Raw genomic sequence first — 17,962 nt, forward strand, 5'->3', positions numbered from 1 at the left:
CTGAAAGCTGCAGGTGGTTCATTATCTTTTGTTGGGACAGTGAGGGTAAGGTGTTTGGTTTTACTGTCATGTTAAGTCATGTATGAGTTTTGCAGTGATGAAAGAAAAGAACTTGAGGATCTGGAATGAGTGTACGTAACAAGTGTGGATCGTGAGTTATGCTTTTGATGATGGGAGTTTTATATAGTTTATATAGAGAGGTATGTCATGTTGCGGTAATGTGGAAAAGTTGAAGTTTTGGGTTAAGCTAAAGATTTTGAGGTATAGGTTAGGTGGTGTGACGAGTGAATTGAAGTATGAGAATTGTTTAAGTAAGAGAGCCTTGGATACATGCATGGCGAGTGTTTAGAGTATAGGTGGTTATCTATGACATGTGATGATGATGAGAATAATGAGAAGATATAACTAAGGATATAGTATTAGTAGGTTACGAGGACGTAACATTTATCTTAAGAGGAGTAGGATGCGATAAAAGAGATTTTGATGGTTGTACATATGGTAGTATGTTTGGAAGTGGACTGTTGGTGTAGCATAAAGGACTGTTTCATTAAAGGTCATGGCCGTGCTTGTAACAGCTAGTGTTGACAGTTGGATGATGAGGTTATGAGTGTGAGTAAACTTCGAGGACGAAGTTCCTTTTAAGGGTGGTAGAATGTAACATTCCGTTTGATGTCTATGAGTGTCTTGATTTTGGATTTGATAGTGGATGATATTATGGAGCTAGCAGCGTTAGAGGATGGTAGTTGGTTATGTATGAAGTTGGTGTCGTGAGAGATATATATGTGGTGGGTACGATATCGTGAGTCATGTTAAGGAAGTAAACATAGTTGGTGGAGTGGGTGTTAAAAGTTCATGTTTTATGTTTGGTCGAGTTCTTGAGTTCTTAGTTATGTTGTTGTGTCTTGGTCGAGTTAGTATGGTTGTTTTTATGTATGAGTTGAACTTCGGGGACGAAGTTCTTTTTAAGGAGGGAAGACTGTAATACTCCGTATTTATAAGTCTCTGGGTACTCTATCGAGTAGGCCTTACTCTGTCGAGTAAGGGAGAGTTGCGTTTTAAAATAGTTTCTGATCTGTTGGGTACTCGATCGAGTAACGTAGATACTCGATCGAGTAAGGGGGCACTCGATCGAGTACCTTAGCTACTCGATCGAGTAGCCGGTTTACGGGGAATGATTTGACGGGTTTTGCTAATAACGCGAGTTTGATATAAAAGGTTTCCGTCAGTTTATTTCGTCATTTCTTTTAACCTTTCTAAACCCTTCAAAAGAAAAGGAGTTACGTAGTTCTCTCCCGTCGCGTTGTTGGCAAATCCCCAAGGCTAGGAGTGTCGGATCATCTTGTTCTTTGCATCATAGTGATCCTTGCGTCGAGGGTAAGACCTGTATACCATTTTTATAGTATTTCTTTAAGTTTCGTTAAACCCTAATTTTGGGAATTGGGGGTTTTTATTATTTGTTAAGGTTAGATTGTGGATATGTGATTATGTGATAGGAGAAGGATTTGTAGAGGAGAGGTTTTGAGACAGCTGCTAGATCGTCTGATGATTGTGTTGCTTTCCAGGTAGGGTTTCCTACTCGGTATTACTTACATAATGTGTGGTGATTGTCTTTGTAATTAGTGTGATTGATTGATTCGACGGTTGTGCTTATACATTGTTGATTGATTCAAAGGGTTGTTGATATTGTGGTTATGATTGTTTGTCGGTGGTTCTCGAGATGCGTTCTCGAGTGGTGGAGTCACTTGCGGGAGTGGCTTCACGCCCTAGTTTCGCCCTTCGTGGAACCCGCCACGGAAGGGGATGTGCACATTAATGGGACAGGGTTATCGCTCGGTATGATGAGCGGGGCTTAGGTGGGAACGGCTGCGGTCCCCCACTGGCGTGGTCGGTCCAAAGTGGACGGTCGGTGACGGAGATGGAGTGGAGTGCCTGATTGTGTATGATTGCTTGAGCTGTGTTGGTTGCTGTACTGTTGATTATATAACTTGTGTAAATAGTACTGACCCCGGTTTAAATGTTTTAAAAACTGTGGTGATCCATTCGGGGGTGGTGAACAGTTATTGAGTAGGTATGAGCTGATGCGTATGGGATAACTGGGAGGAGTCACCACGATGCAGTTTAGAAGTCTTCCGCTGTGTTTGATAGTTTTATAGTCTTTTGATAGTAGATAGTTTTGGAGAACTTGTATCTCTTTATCAGTTTTGGTTTGGCATGTAATCACATTAAACGTTAATTACTATTTAAATATGTTTCTTTATTGTCTTATGATAATCATTGCCTCGGGTAACCGAGATGGTAGCATTTCCATGCCTTAAGTGGTCCTGGTAAGGCACTTGGAGTATGGGGGTGTTACAGCCCTGTCACTGGACTGCTTATGTGTCACCAAATTAGCATTTAACAGAGGAATTACGAAAAATTTGACGGAAAACACTAATAAGGTCACGGTGATTAGTTAATGAAAAATATTAAGGGTACCACATACGGAGTATGTTTTTAAAAGCACTAGTTGTTGCACCGCACCCTATCGGTCGCGGTGCCCCAATTTGGTGGAATTGTAAGCGGAATTAGGTTGGTAGTGTGATGGTTAATGATTGTCACTATGTCTGATTTAACTTATTTTTGCTAGGTTTTTTTCCCTACAGGAAAAGCTACAATCAATAAAATCAACAACAGTGGTAAGCTATAACTCGCCATAGTTCAAACGTTGTATGTCGTCATTTAAGTCTTCGAAACTGAAAAATAGACAAATCAACATATCAAGGAAATATGCCGTTTTTTTTTCTCAATTTGCAACAACAAATCAACAGTTAGCCACAACCTATTATAATATTATTTATAACAAAACCAATTCAATTCATTAGTGTTACATAGTAAGTTGGCTTACTTGCCTCTGTTAAACACTGTAGTGTTCCCCCACTGACATTATTGCATATGTACTCGAGTTTGTAATCACTATTCTAGCATTGCACTAATTCAATTGTATCTCTCGGCAACATCTTAAAACTGTACAATTTAGTCAAAGTAACTTACACGCTGACTACGTTGCTGTCAACACTAGCTCCCCCGTCACAATTATCTACAGCCAGCGAAATGAGCACCTCACCATTGAAAGTATATGCAGGCTATACGCAATAAGAAATCAGTCGATGGCAACATTAACTTCCAAAGTACTGTACAAATATTGACTGTGAATACAAGTATTCTTACAGAAAGGACACTTCTGTCTTCACAACTGATTTATGTAATCTGGAATAACTTCTCTTCAGAAGGGTACAAGTATTTGTATAGTTTTGGACATTCATTGGTACACATTATGCTTATAGTTCCCTTTACTTGTTCTATTTTTTTTCGTCTAACTCTATATTTGTTACAACATTCCCAACATGGACATATAAAGGCATCCTTTAGCAAGTCTTTCATGGTCCTAAGTCCCCATCATTTTCTATTGGTTGTTTGAAAAACCTGACAATTAGATAACATTTAAAGTTGGGAATCACATATCGCATAATCATACAACTAAAATTCCTGGCTGAGGAAGTAATGCATGTTTTTAGTACTTCACCTTAGCTTCTTGCAGCAACGCCGACGTCAATCTGTCGGCAGTAGGGAAGACAACATTTTTCTGAGATCAGCCTAAAGTAAAGAAACATGCAGATGTCATTTTTTTATTTTTTGCTAAAAAAAAATGATATTAAAAACAAGAAAATAGGACTCCCAAGCCCCGAAAATCCGATCTAAAATCTCCAACTTTTACCCATTTTCTATGTTTCATACGAATCGAGGAACGTCGTGCCTGAGTCCCAGCTGAATAGTTTATATTTGGCAGCATTGATAGTTTGCGACGATCATAGAGCTACAAAATCTAGATGTAAGGCATAAATAAACATCAAACAATCGGCATTATGAAATAAATGCGCATAAGATGAATCGAATGTGAAGTAAAAACATATAGATAACATGGATGGTGGCAATCCAAACTTACTTTCGACATTTTTAGGCAGTAGTACAAATGCGTAAAATCAAGATTCTCAGTGCCAAAGCAAGCCGATGCCTATTTGAGCAAACATCAAGCATCAATGCACCCCTTGATTCCCTATTCAAATTTGTTGAGGGTTGATGATGAAAACAGAAGCCCATGTTAATCTGAACAAATGTCAAGCTTTAATACATCCTATGATTCCTTACTCAAATTTTGGTCACAACGTATCTGTCAGAGCATTTGCAACCTTTTCTCTATTTCACATTTTAACATGAAATTACAAATATAAGCATGCAGGAGCCATAAATTTCATGTCGTCTCTACTCTGGATCCGAAGTCTACATTTCTACCATCTCTAATGGAAAACGACTCTAGATAATTGGTTTATAAACTAACTAAAATATAAAGAAATGGTAAAAGCTAAAATCAAGTGGATAAATATCAACGACACCCAATAATTTGACAGATACGTTGGATTTCCTCTCTGGTATTGGTCAGTAACAAAAGAATTGCATATAAACCTCTTAATTGCTATAGAGGGTAATTTTTATAGCAAATACTCTAATCTCCAAAACAATTACAATTGATTGGTAAGAAATTATAGCGACAAAGAGATAGATATGTGTTCTCCGATAAAGTTTCAAGGAAAAATCGTTTACAAAGCAAGCAAACAACTACACTATAGATTGGTTTTTGCACGTTGGTCCTTGATTTCTACTTTCTAGGACAACTGCATCCTATTCTATCCTTCTGTTCTTGGACAAAACATCTCATAATAAGACCATTATAGTAATGTTCTATTATTGAATGGAACGCCTAATTTATTCCTTGGGATGTTGAAATCTCTCACCTGGCCCTCTCAATGTTGTAAGAAGCCTGTCAAACCAGACCATAATAGAAGAAGGTGGGTGAAGCAAAATAAACGCCCTCTCAATGTTGTTCATGTTACTTAGTGGCTCATTTCTTTCTGAGACGGCTTACCATATCCAACTTGGAACTTTTGTAGTCAATCTCCCCCCTCTTCCTTCTTCTTCTCCTCCTCCTCCTCCTCCTCCCTCTTCCCCCTCCCCTTCCCTTGGCAAATATTTCAATTTATATGTATCAAGTTAATACAAATGCATGAACAAATATGATTTAAACTTCTGAAGATATTAAAGTATTAAAGATAATTGAGAAGGTAAATTGACTAACAAGAAAACAAAAGATCAGCATAAGGGCCAATCTCATCATGCTTCGCCCTTCAGACCAAACAGGAAGGAAAAGATTAATCAACATGCCCTTCAAACCAACTTGTAAAAAAGGAACTCACATAATCCACGAAGTCCTTTTGTTAAAAAAAAAAAATAGTAGAATGTAGTAACTGGTTAAATATATGCTCACCTGGTTGATCTATCTCTAAGACAAATATGGTTTGCCTTTACTAGCATCATTGGACCCAAAAGTCCTATGTTCCATGTCTCAAGATGTCCTCCCACATTTTTCACGAATCAAATAATTTTTATATTTTTTCTTCACATCCAAACTCTTATACTGCCTATCTAGCAATTGCCCTTTGGCAAAAATATACATCATTTTTAACACTGCCTCTTCTGCAAAAAAAAGAAATCAAATTAAAATGAAAAATAAAGAGTAACTGAAATGGCGATACTGAGGCACTTCTCAAGCCTTCAGCGTCATACCGGTTCCTAAACTGTAATCGAAAGAACGTGATATGTACTAAAAAGAGTCGAAAGAACGTGACATGTATTAAATCAACCCACTATCCTCTTATAAGACGCTTTATATCGCCTAATATTCTAACAAAATTTTAAGCCAATACCTTGATAGGCTCTTGAATGAAGAGAACCGTAATCAACATGAAAAAAAGCTCCTCAACAACTCCTTTGTAAAAACCCATTAATTAGATCAATCTAAATCAAACAAATTCAAAACAAAACCCTATTATTTATACGAGCACCAAATTAGGTGATTTGAAAAGAAAGATCAAATTTTGAGATCAAATAAATATAAAGGGGATAAATGGTAAATATGATAATTAAAGCATGAAAAATGTGTAAAATAAAATGTACCTGGGATTTTAAATTGAATGTTAAGTAATTGCTTCGACATAGTATGCGTTACACACTCGTTTTTTGCGATAATATTTCGGCCGTATACTTATCTGGTAACTCGGTACAACATCAGCGAACCAAACATGTTGAAATTGATATACATTTTGTTCGCGACAAAGTTAAACTTGGTGAAGTTCGTGTGCTTCATGTGCTTTCCGAGTATCAATATGCCGATATTTTCACCAAGGTCCTCCCTCGTCATCTATTTACTCGGTTTCGTACCAGCCTGAGCGTTCGATCTCCTGCCGCTCCGACTGCGGAGGTGTGTTAGACAAATATTATGTAGATATTTGTTAGTCATATTGTATGTAAATATTGCCCTTGATTATCTCCTAGTTAGTTTAGTTGTTAGCATAACTTACTCCTAATTCTACCAAAGTTGGCCGGTGTGAGTGGTTAGGTTCTCATCTCTTAAACAAGTGGCCATGAGTTCGATTCCTAACTCTTACGAATGAAAAAGCCAAACTTGAGAGGGGTCAACCCATTAAATTGTCTTCAGTACTCCGAAGGAGATTGCCCTAACTGTCGGTAGGGAATACTCCTAGGCAACACCACAAAAAAAAAAAAAAAAAAAAATACTCCTAATTCTTAGTCATGTATACTGACTAGGTAAGTTGTAACTTTGCTATATATTGTAATGAAATCACTCATCCCAAAGTAATGTCTTTGTACATTATTATCTAGAAAACTGCGCATTTGCGCGAGATCTACACTAGTTCAAGTGATTAACTCCATTTTCAACTGAATGTTGCTTTTCTTCTAAAGGGTAGCTTCGGTTAAGGTCTTAAACGGGTTAATTGGTCTATGTTTTTGCGGTACCTCAGTTCAAATCATGTCAAAATAATTTATGCGCCTTGTTAGCACCAACTCTCTCTCCACCGGTGGTTAGATTACTCGGCTTGGCTATGGATTAAGTAAAAGAGAACGATATCTAGACCAATAATAAAGACACGTCAAAATTTAGGTTTATGTCAAGTCATCGTTGGGTTAAGTCATGATTGGACAAGCTGAGAATTGGGTTACAAGATGGAACACCGAAGTGGGACAAAATGATCTTAACTCTATTTAGGGTTTTAAGTTAGCTCAATAAAGAAAAGTCAATCCGATCTTAAAAGTATAAACGAGTTTATAGAATTGATCATTATATGGAAAAGAAGTTTGAGTATTTTTTCATTGTCACAAACTAAAATTACAATGGAAAATATATGAAATATATATTTAGTTTATTTCAATCTTGATTTAAAAATAATTAAAATCTTATAGTAATAAATAAATGCTTCTAAGATAATTGTCACAAACTAAAATTAGAATGGAAAATATATGAAATATATATTTAGTTTATTTTAATCTTGCTTCTAAGATAAAATTAGGGCAAATATGAAATATATATTTAGTTTATTTCAATGCTTCTAAATATAATAAAAAGGGCCCAACCGGGATCGAACCGGTGACCTCTTGATCTGCAGTCAAATGCTCTACCACTGAGCTATGGACCCGATTTGATTTTAATGTTAAAGTTTAAAATATAATAATTTTGTTTCACAAAGCCGCCCGGCGACTTTTGGTTGACTACAGCTTAGAAATGTCAATAAGAAAAAACAGCAGTTTCGTTCACAGCAACTTTGAAAAGCTACACTCCGTTGTACAATTCCGCCATTGTTGAGTGCTTGAGTTAGAGAGAGAAACCTTTGTTAATTGAAAGAAGATGGTGTTAGTCACTGCTGTTCGTGATTACATCAATAATATGCTCCAACAAATTTCCGGCATGAAAATCCTCATTCTCGATTCTCACACTGTATGCTACCTTTCAATTTTTATCATTTTTTTAAAATATTAATTACATACTATTCATTGTTTATGTTATTGTTGTTTACTGGCTGAGAAAATTGGTCAGGATTGATAATTTGTTAGTTTTCTTGATTTTGCTTGCGTCGTAAACAAGGTGATGATGGTGATCATTGATCATCTTCTGGTAGCTTTTAAGCAAGGTTGTGTTATTCGTGTTAGTAATTATTACTCCCTCCATCCCGTTCATTTGTTTTTTACCTTTGGTTTTGGTTTTGGCAACAAAGACGTGACAAGTGGACAAAATTGGGTGTGCTGGAATAAAGAGAAAGGTACTATTGACTGAGACACCCAAAATGAAATATGTAAACAATTGACTAGGACAGAGGGAGTATTAGATATAAATGAGAGACTTTTGTTTGGAGTCACCAATAATTATCGCCTGAGACTGTAAAACGGCCTTCTAATGTTTGTTCATCTCATTTATCCTTATTGTTAAATGAGGTTGTTGATCAAGTAAGCACCTATAGACGAATAATAATGTACAAGTAAAATAAGCCGCAAGCAAATAATAAGTTAAGACACTATATAGGGTCAATATCTAAGGCAAGACCCTTCCAGACGGACGTCAAATCACTCAACTTCACTATAAAGATAGTGTGAGTATAACATAACCGACCCTTACAACACTGAATTTGAACTACAGACAAGTAAAATTGGTAATAACACTAGAGTAACTATTGTATCATAAAACCAATTATAGTGCCTTACACACTCAAATCCAGTTGAACCGTTACTTGTATCATAACCTCTTGTATGAAAATGTTGCTCGAGAAGGTTTTGTCAGTGATAGTGATCATGTAGACTGTGGACTGGTAAAGATGGCGAACAAAAATATTTGATATTTCAATATGTGGTTCAAGGTTAAGTTAGTCGTTTTATTGTAGCTTGGTGATCAGAAGGCGTGACGTGGCTGAGTTTGTCAGATTTTGGATTAATTCCTTGGTGAGCTAGTTTGTGGTTGTGACTTGTGAGCATCATATAAAATTGAAAAGTGCACTGAACATAAGGAGGTAGCACTTTTAGTGGTAGTATGGAGTCAGCTGTAAGTATCTGAGTTGGATAGGATTTAATTTCAGAGTATTATGTGTGATTTAATATAATTATCATTGCTCTCAAGTGCGCAACTTTAAAACCTGTTAATTTATTTCAGGTTAGTGTTGTAAGTGTGGTCTATAGTCAGTCAGATCTACTAAAGAAGGAAGTGTTTCTGGTAGAGATGATAGACTCCATATCCATGTCAAAGGAATCCCTGTTGCATCTTAAAGCTGTTTGCTTTCTTAGACCTACGTCAGAAAATGTTCAACATTTGAGGCGTCAGCTTACTAGTCCAAGATTCGGGGAGTATCATCTTTGTTAGTCATTTATTTAAATCTCAGTGTTCGTGTGAATTTATACGTGATTTCTTGACCAACATTTATTTTCACTTATTGCTTATTCATGGTTTTTTTCAGTGAGTTGATCATTCTCTGTACTGGTTTGACACCTTGACAGTTTTTTCCAACATATTGAAGGATTCACAGATTCAGATGTTAGCAGATACAGATGAACACGAAATTGTGCAGCAAGTTCAGGTACTAGATGCTTCTCAGTTCTCCCTGATCCCATTGCTAATAAGTAGTTTGACACTGAGAAAGGATTATAAGAAGTGAGTGACACAAGACTACAAGAGTACTGTAATTTTTTAAGAGGCGATATTTAACCCCCTACATTTGAAAGGTAAAGACTCTTTTAAGGGACAAGAATACAAGACAGCAATATGATGGTCATCTGTAATACTGTTAGTTGAACATGCATGTTGATTGGCTGTAACTTGTATTGCTCGACATTTTGGTTAGCTGAGTTTTGCCAAATCTCTTGATCGTCAAACTATGAAGACTATCTGGAATCGTTTGTTTATCATCGCTATAATAATTTATATTACTTTGTACTCTCGCTTTGTTTGTTTTTATGTTGTGTTCGATACTTCCTTATACATGTCAAATTACACATACTTGGAAATTACAGCTTAGGGTATTATTTAGTCTTTAATTTGTCTTACTTGTGTCATCTTTTTTTCTCAATTAGCATGATTTTTGTTTGTGATTAAATCAAAGCTCATTGTCCTTGTGAAGATCTCAATCAATTATCTGTATCAAGTACACTTGATAAGTAGTAAAAGTGTAAAAGAGTCTCATTATTTGAGGTTCCCTTACTCTTCCCTTGTTCTGACCTTCCTAAACTTCTGAACATTTTTTCCTTTTTAAACAAGATATATCTCTCTTAAAGCTGAACAAAACTTTACATTTCTCTATGAATCAGGCTTCATTAAAGGAAGGCAAAAATTTGTACCCGAGCTGTAAATTTGTGTGACGATTCCTTTAATGTAGGGTTTATCAGCAGAAAGACTTGCAAAATGAAGGAATTACATGATAGGAAGTTTTAAGAATGGTCAAATTAGTTCATTAATTTGGATTTTGCTGATACTTTTCGTGCTTTATGAGATTACAAAACTTGAAACAGTGGCCTCTCTAAGATGGTACAAATAGAATATTGGAAGGGAGACATTATGTGATATGCGCAGATATCAAATTGATGTGATGCATATAAAAAAACTACACGGGGTTGCTTTAGATGGCCATAGTCACCTTATCTCCAAATCATGTGACCTGGATCATCATCATAATCATTAGGGAGTATCAGATGTGCATTGCTCGCTCTTTCAGTTATTAACCCAAGGGAGTTCCGAATGACTAATGAGAGTTGCATGTAAACCTTACTGCTTGCTGGTAGTACTTCCTCCTTTCATTTGGAATATTGGATCCAATACATGTTTCAAAACTTAATCACATATTTTGAAAATATAATTTATCATATTGAATGGAGGGAGTTGTTGGTATCTATATTTTTAATGAATTTATTGGAAGCTATATGCTAGCATACTCATATCTGCTGGTCCTATTCTTCTTGCTATCGTGTATCAATCTACTTGTTATTCGAGAAATGTCACTTCATGTACAAGTGTACATAACGCTTTCTCCGTTTTTGTGTTTTGCTTGTCATCTGATAGTTTTCCATAATCTTATGCTGCAGGAACTTTATGCTGACTTTGTTTCTGTTGACTGTTGCCATTTTAGTCTTAACATTCCTTCAAATCACCTTTATATGGTTCCGGTAGGGATTAAATGTCGAGGGGTGCCGGCCTTGGAACGTTCAAGTCTGCAGCACTACTATGATCTAGTTGTTGAGAGAATTTCAACAGTTTTTTTGGCACTTAAAGGACGGCCCTTTATCAGATACCAACAAACATCGGATATTGCAAAATTAATTGCACAGAGTACTGCGGTAAGTACACTTACTAATATTTTGTGCTCTAGAGCTCTACATCTCCCAATATATTATTACCTAGAAGGATGTGCAGGAGGGAAATAAGTCTACATATGGGTTAATTGATGTAAAATCTTAAAGATATACATGAGTTTCTTTGTACCGCTACTGGGTAATTAAACGCTTGGTTTGTTGTTGACCTTGGCCTTCTCATCTTTTCAACAATTTTCTTGAGCCTTATTTGTTTGTCTTTTATGGTTAGTCTTGAAGCAACTAAATTAGAGGATGCTGTTTCAGAAATTTATGTGTGAGCAAGAGAGTGGCCTTTTCGATTTTAAGAGGACAGATACATTGTTGCTCGTCTTGGACAGAAGGGGTGATCCATTTACTCCTTTGCTAAATCAGTGGTCGTATCAGGTAATGTGGCACTGACTCTGCTGAATCTGCATATGCTTCTGTGTAAAGTTTTTGCTAGCTTGGCTACCCACTATAATCTTTTTTCATTTCTTTTGTAGAATAGTAGCTGGAGTAACGAGCCGATTTTGCACCTTATCTAATTTGAAGTATATTATTTTCTTTAGGCAATGGTTCATGAATTGATAGGAATCGAAGATAACAAAGTTGATTTGAGGAATGTTGGAAATTTTCCCAAGGATCAGCAAGTGAGTTTGGTTTCATGATTTTTCAAAAACTTGGGTGACGACCGAGATAATTCCATGGTGACATGAGGCTGACTTTTGAAGTTTTGGGAGGGAGTTGTAACCTAAAGCTTTAGAAGACCACCTTAAATCTTAAGAACTGATCCTTTTCGCTGTAAAGACCATCTCATCTAAAATCTGTTTTTCATTTTGTCAGTGCATTGGTTATCATTTTACTTTGTTCCTTAGGAGGTTGTGCTGTCTTCTGAGCAAGATGCTTTTTTCAAAGCGAACATGTATGAGAACTTCGGAGACATTGGAATAAATCTCAAAGAAATGGTGGATAAATTTCAGCAAACTGCAAACAGTAATCTAAGTATCCAAACAATTGGTAAATGCGAAATAATATAATAATGTACACTTAAACACATCTCCGTTCTGCCAAGTTAATGGATATGTCACAGTGATTATGTAGACATGCTTATCGCTTTTGCTTATGTATTTTCCATTGGTATGGTTTTAGAGGAGTTGGCCGGATTTGTTGATAACTACCCTGAGTTCAGAAGAATGCATTGTAATGTCTCAAAGCATGTGACATTGGTGACGGAAATGAGCAAGATAGTCGAGGACAGAAAGCTTATGTTAGTTTCACAAACCGAACAAGAGTTGGCTTGCAATGAGGGCAAGGCTGCAGCATTTGAGGTTATTATATCCTCTTCTGTGCTTAAATTTGTCTCTTCTATATAATTGCTTGTGAACCATTGTAGAAGAGATCCTTTAAGTTATATCTAGCTTTTCTGCTCGGTATAATATGAGGTGAGGCGCTAATTATACAAAAGATTATATCTTCCTAATCTGCTTCCTCAAAGATTCAAGAACTTAATAGGATATCAAAAGATGAACTGGTCTTTGGCAGCCTGATGTATCTCTGTTCAAACTTGTTCAATTCACCCTGACTTTCTAAGTAATTATGCGAAATCCCACACCCTGTCCTTGTATCGTGGATTCATCTTTGGTCATTGTGATGCTCGCATTCCTACCCTTTGACTGCACTATTCAGCTATATATGTTTATGACTACACTATTTAGCTATGTATTTAATTGATCTGTGAAGCATAGAGTGACCTGTTTCTGCCTCATTTCCTGCTGACATTTCTGACCTCTATGAAGTATTTATTATCAATCTTTAATGGTAGCAGATGTGAGCTAGCCGAGCTTAGCTCGTGAAGTCATTGAGTAATGGTAGTCATGACCCGGGTTCAAAATCTGTCAGCATCTATACTGCCCTTGTGGCTTTCCTTATACCAAAAAATAATAATCAGTATTCGCCTGCATAATTCTCTTAGTTTATTATTTTTAGAAAGATGATGATAAAAACCAAATTTCAATGCTTTCTGTTTTTGACTCTCTGTATACAGAAATTATTCATTGCGGTTTTTAATTTTCTTTTTTTTTTCTTTTTGCGCGTATGCAGGCTCTGACAAATCTTATAAACAATGACAATGTGTCTGATATTGATCAATTAAGATCGCTTATGTTGTATGCTTTGCGCTATGAGAAGGAATATCCTTCAGGGGAATTAATACAACTCTCCCACAAGCTGTACTCAAATACGAAGAAGCACAAGGGTGGAGTAATGCCGCTAGGGGTAATACACTTAAAGGAGCTCATTCTGCATCACATGTTTGTTTATGGCATTTCCCTTTTCTTTCTCCTTCATAAAGATCTACTGTGCATAGGTTTATCATTAAGTAGTAGTCTTAGATTCATTTGGCGTTTTTGTTCTTCCATTACTGCAATTACACAAGTTTTGTTTCCGTTTCTGTTCCTGTGGAATGTGGTTTATGTTTGTTCCCACACTTCTAGAGGTGTTCGTAGTCTGATGGGTACCTGTCTCTCAACTCTTTTGCCGGTGGCAGTACGTGCATATTCTTGTGAGACAGGCATGTGTTCATGATCATACCTGGGATTTATTTCGAAGCCGAGATCTCACCAACATTGTTCATAACATGGCTAGTGGATTGAAGGTTCGTAACATTGGTTGGAGAGTGTGCTACTTTAATTTTTGTAGTATAGTGTATAGCTTGAGGCTTATCGGTTGGCAGAAAATAGCTAATCTGTGTTCTGAATGCAGGGGTAAGGTTGTGTACACCTAACCCCCTGCTTCGCCATTTCCGGAAACCGGTGAGGTAGTGGGGTGATGTTGTTGTTTACTTGTATAGCTGGAGAAGTATCTTATCACTGGAATTTGCGAATATAGGGAGTTGAAAATGTGTATACCCAACACCAGCCTCTTCTATATAAGACTATGGAAAGCATTTCCGAGGGGCAGTTGAATGATGCTGATTACCCAGTCGAAGGGAATCATTTTCAGCAGGGCAGGTAATTATTACTCTTTTTCGAAACTGTAACAGGAAAATAATTGTTTAATAAATGAAACATGATACTGTACTGTAAATGTTAACTTGTTAACACTATGTAGAAATTAATGTACAAAGTTAACATTGGTTGACCACCAAAATTAAATGGAAAGAAATTTACGGTTGGATATCAGTTTCGTGAGTTATGATTCAAGTAATTTGGAGAAATACTTATGACTGGTTTTACATCCATTTCTTCTCACTTTAAATGTTCCATAGTTCTCATGATTTGAGCTAAATTTATCTTCTAAAGGACAGCATTTCTGACATTCCCTATGAATCCATGAAATCTGCCGGCATTAACTGACTTCTAGTATTATTTTCTTTATGCAGACCACAAGATGTTGTCATTTTTATCGTTGGTGGGACAACGTATGCGGAATCACGTGCTGTTGCTCTGTTTAATTCCAATAACTCTGGGATTCATTTTATTCTAGGAGGCACGACGATTCTCAATTCTGAGAGGTATTTTTCTACTCCCTCAATTCTGAGAGGTATTTTCGGTTCTACCCGCCATAGATGAAATTCTATGAAGGTTTAGGGTAGGAATAGAACAACATTATGTGTGTTTACAGAGGGCTCCAAAAAATGACTAGGGTAAGAGAAGTTGGATGTTCGTGGCCGTATCCTGCTATTAATAACAAATACATATCATTTTTGGATGATGCAATATGTAATTTGTGCTGAGAATTGTATCAAGAGACTTTTTACAGTTTACTTTCCATCATAATCAAAGAGCAAGGAGTAATGAGTCTTCGATTCCTTTGCAAAAAGTAACTACTTAAGAGTACCAAATACCAATCATGGAATCAATTATTGTTCGCAACACCGCAGTGCCATTGAGTGGACAAGATTTGAAAGTTGGCGGGACAGTATTTTGAGGCGGTATCAACCGCGCTTATGCGCTATGGCCAAGATCAAGTTGTGATGACCAATGCTATGAGTGACTCTCAGTCTCTCAGTTGTCTAGTGTTAATATGGGGAAGTCGAAATCATAGGGCTAGCTAAGACAATTTTCTGACTTCCACCCTTCTATATATCTTGGCTGGTAGAAGGGTTGGGTATCGTCCATTTCAATTGGAGCCAAAGATATATTTCTTTTACTCTTGCTTTATAATTTCTCAATCAAAACGGCTCGTAAATGTTACCCTTTTTTTTAAGAATCACTTGGTACAACCTCTTTGTTACTCTTGGTGAATGCGTACATCTTACCCTCTTTCGAACCATGTTGGTGTCTGTTGTCAATGGTGTGGGGTTGATTGATCATGCCGCACATTCACATACTCCATATGTTTTAATTTCTCCTGCGAACCTAGGCAGAATAGAGCCATCTTGCTCTTGGCTTTATAGATTTGCTATTTGCTAAAGATTACAGTACCAATCAATAGTTCTTCGTCCTGACCGTTTTCTTCCATGCATAATTCTATGATATCTTGAAGAATGGTTTTCTTATCTATTTTGGTTGAATGTAGGTTCTTGAAGGACGTGGAAGATGCTGGGGGACTAATGCGGGCAAGCATTCATTGTGGTTATTGAAGCACAAATTGACATGAAGCTACAATTATTTGCATCCTGTTCATTGTCGCCTCCCGCTCGGTTACCCAGCTCTTGAACCATGCGTATTTGGTTGGTACAGTTTCTTCCTACATAATGATGATCACTCCTCTTATTCTTAATTAGTTTTTTGTTCGGGTTGAATTGTACGCATGATCAAATTTTAGTTGTCTTGTATGTACTCTCTGACTCTTTCCGTCTATGAAATACTTTCAATTTTCACTATTTGGTTGTTTCTGAATTACCTTTCAATGTCTCACTTGTATTTCATGCTCCTTAAATCGTACAATTTTCATATTTCGGAAAGCACAAAAACTTCAGAGAGACGCTGGATGGTCTAGTACATTTATGTGTGGCCTAAGTTTTTCGTTTGTTTGGTCTCGGTGCTGACATCTACTTCTATGATGTGATACTCTTACCTTCATTTCAATCGGTTGTTTGTCACTTTAACAAAACTCCTATCATGATCTGAAGCATATAAAAAAACCTTAATGAAATCGAACAACTAGTGATCGTGAACCGTGAATCGTGAATCGTGAACCGTGTGCAGATTTGACCTCTTAAGACAAGATTGAGTCTTGCATTACCAATGTATAACTTATCACAAATTTTCAACTATTTGTTTAAGTGTATCTCGCATCTCAAAGTTTTCACCCATAAACTTCTTCTAGTGATATGTTTACACTTCCTTTATTTTGTGAGAGGGAAATAAAGCAAGTGTAAACATATCACTGGAACGGAGGGAGTATTATTTATACTCGCAGAAGTCATAGTAAACAAGCTTGTGATGACCACAAGCGAGACTTGCTGTATAAGTAAAGAGGTTCATGAACTCGAGAGGATTAATAACTGGTGGGTTTTTAATAAATCGAGAACACGTATTAGAGTGTAACTAAACTATGTAACTATGATATTTTCATATTGAAGTGGGGTGGGCGAATATATAATTTTTTCGTATTATGTCAGCACTTACCTATACAAATGTCACTACTACATCAGCCATAGCCCAGAAGTTTACGCACGATAATATGGTTTTTTAAATCACGACTTTGCTGATACAGATCCGATCCGATTTCATTTTCGTATATATGATTTTTTCGTATATCTGATTTCTGTATACCCGGATATAGATTTAGACGTACATTTTCAGCTTTTGCTTTCACGATAAATGATAATAACAAGCTTTCTCCTTAAAAGAGTTACTAGTAAATTACTACAAATTCTGAGACATGGTATTAAATAGGATTGTAATTGTAACAATGAAATGCAATGTTTTACAAACATTTTGAAGATCACGATGACCAATACTCGTACGTGATATTGTATGTAATTAGCGAGATTCAGTGTCCACACTTAATACTATAGTACATATTTAAAAGTTCAAAATTTTCTATGTTCATTATACAAAAGCAACATCGGGAAAAAAAACTTTGCCGATACGGATCTGATAACGGTTTAAAACATTCGTATCGTATGTATGAAAATCCGTATAATTTACACGGTAAATCATAATCTATCTATATTATTAAAGGAAGCTTTTTTTCGAGCGATTATAGACAGTCCAACTTTTACAAACGACTAAATTTTTTCGAGTGAATTTGACACGAAATACAATTATACAAATTAGTAAATACTCCGTACAAGAATTTAATAGACAATGAACACCTAAAAGGCTACTCTGAAAAAACAAAGATGGAGGAGCACTAGAACTCTTAGAGCATCTCTAATGGTTTGCTCTAAGGACTTGCTTGCAATTTTTATAAAATAGCAAGCAAGTAGCTTACCATTGGAGTGAGGAAAGATTGATGTAGCTTATGAGCATTGTAGCTCTACCAAGCATGTAGCTTGGTTTTAAAAATTAAAAATAAAATAAAAAGCAAAATTTATAATTGGAGGAAAATTCTATTGTAGGACCTATAAAGCTAGAAAGTGTTGTAGCCAACCACTGGAGCGGAAGTCGAAGAGCAAAATAGTTTAAAAAACCGTATTGGCAAATCAAGCTACAACGTGTTGTAGCTGTCAATTGGAGATGCTCTTAGAAGCTGATAATTGCTTAAACACTCCACCTATGCTACGTTAGTACGTATTATATATGACTTAAATAGTTCG

General features: G+C 36.3%; 1 protein-coding gene and 1 non-coding gene across 3 annotated transcripts; one reads left to right on the forward strand and one right to left on the reverse strand.

The window, feature by feature from the left end:
* Positions 1-7,514: 7,514 nt before the first annotated feature.
* Positions 7,515-7,586, reverse strand: TRNAC-GCA (transfer RNA cysteine (anticodon GCA)). Its single transcript has one exon. It is a non-coding gene; the product is annotated as a tRNA-Cys (tRNA).
* Positions 7,587-7,667: 81 nt separating this feature from the next.
* LOC141605411 (vacuolar protein sorting-associated protein 45 homolog) lies at positions 7,668-16,078 on the forward strand. Of its 2 annotated transcripts, XM_074424151.1 has the most exons (13): positions 7,668-7,885; positions 9,089-9,290; positions 9,430-9,509; positions 11,008-11,259; positions 11,539-11,658; positions 11,823-11,903; positions 12,129-12,270; positions 12,403-12,581; positions 13,354-13,527; positions 13,799-13,906; positions 14,140-14,261; positions 14,633-14,764; positions 15,772-16,078. In XM_074424151.1, the coding sequence occupies exons 1-13, from the start codon at positions 7,796-7,798 to the stop codon at positions 15,833-15,835; spliced, it is 1,746 nt and encodes a 581-aa protein (XP_074280252.1). In that variant the 5' UTR covers positions 7,668-7,795; the 3' UTR covers positions 15,836-16,078. The 2 variants fall into 2 exon arrangements, with proteins under 2 accessions (XP_074280252.1, XP_074280253.1); XM_074424152.1 differs by lacking the exon at positions 7,668-7,885 and having other exon boundaries at positions 9,171-9,290; positions 9,390-9,509.
* Positions 16,079-17,962: the final 1,884 nt, after the last annotated feature.

Source organism: Silene latifolia, chromosome 10 (genome assembly GCF_048544455.1).
Source record: "Silene latifolia isolate original U9 population chromosome 10, ASM4854445v1, whole genome shotgun sequence".
NCBI classification, from domain to species: Eukaryota; Viridiplantae; Streptophyta; class Magnoliopsida; order Caryophyllales; family Caryophyllaceae; genus Silene; species Silene latifolia.

Coding starts and splice junctions, on each gene's coding strand:
- LOC141605411 (XM_074424151.1), top strand. CDS start 7,796: ATGGTGTTAGTCACTGCTGTTCGTGATTACATCAATAATATGCTCCAA. Junction 7,886..9,088: donor TCATTCTCGATTCTCACACT/GTATGCTACCTT, acceptor AATTTATTTCAG/GTTAGTGTTGTAAGTGTGGT. Junction 14,765..15,771: donor ACGATTCTCAATTCTGAGAG/GTATTTTTCTAC, acceptor GGTTGAATGTAG/GTTCTTGAAGGACGTGGAAG.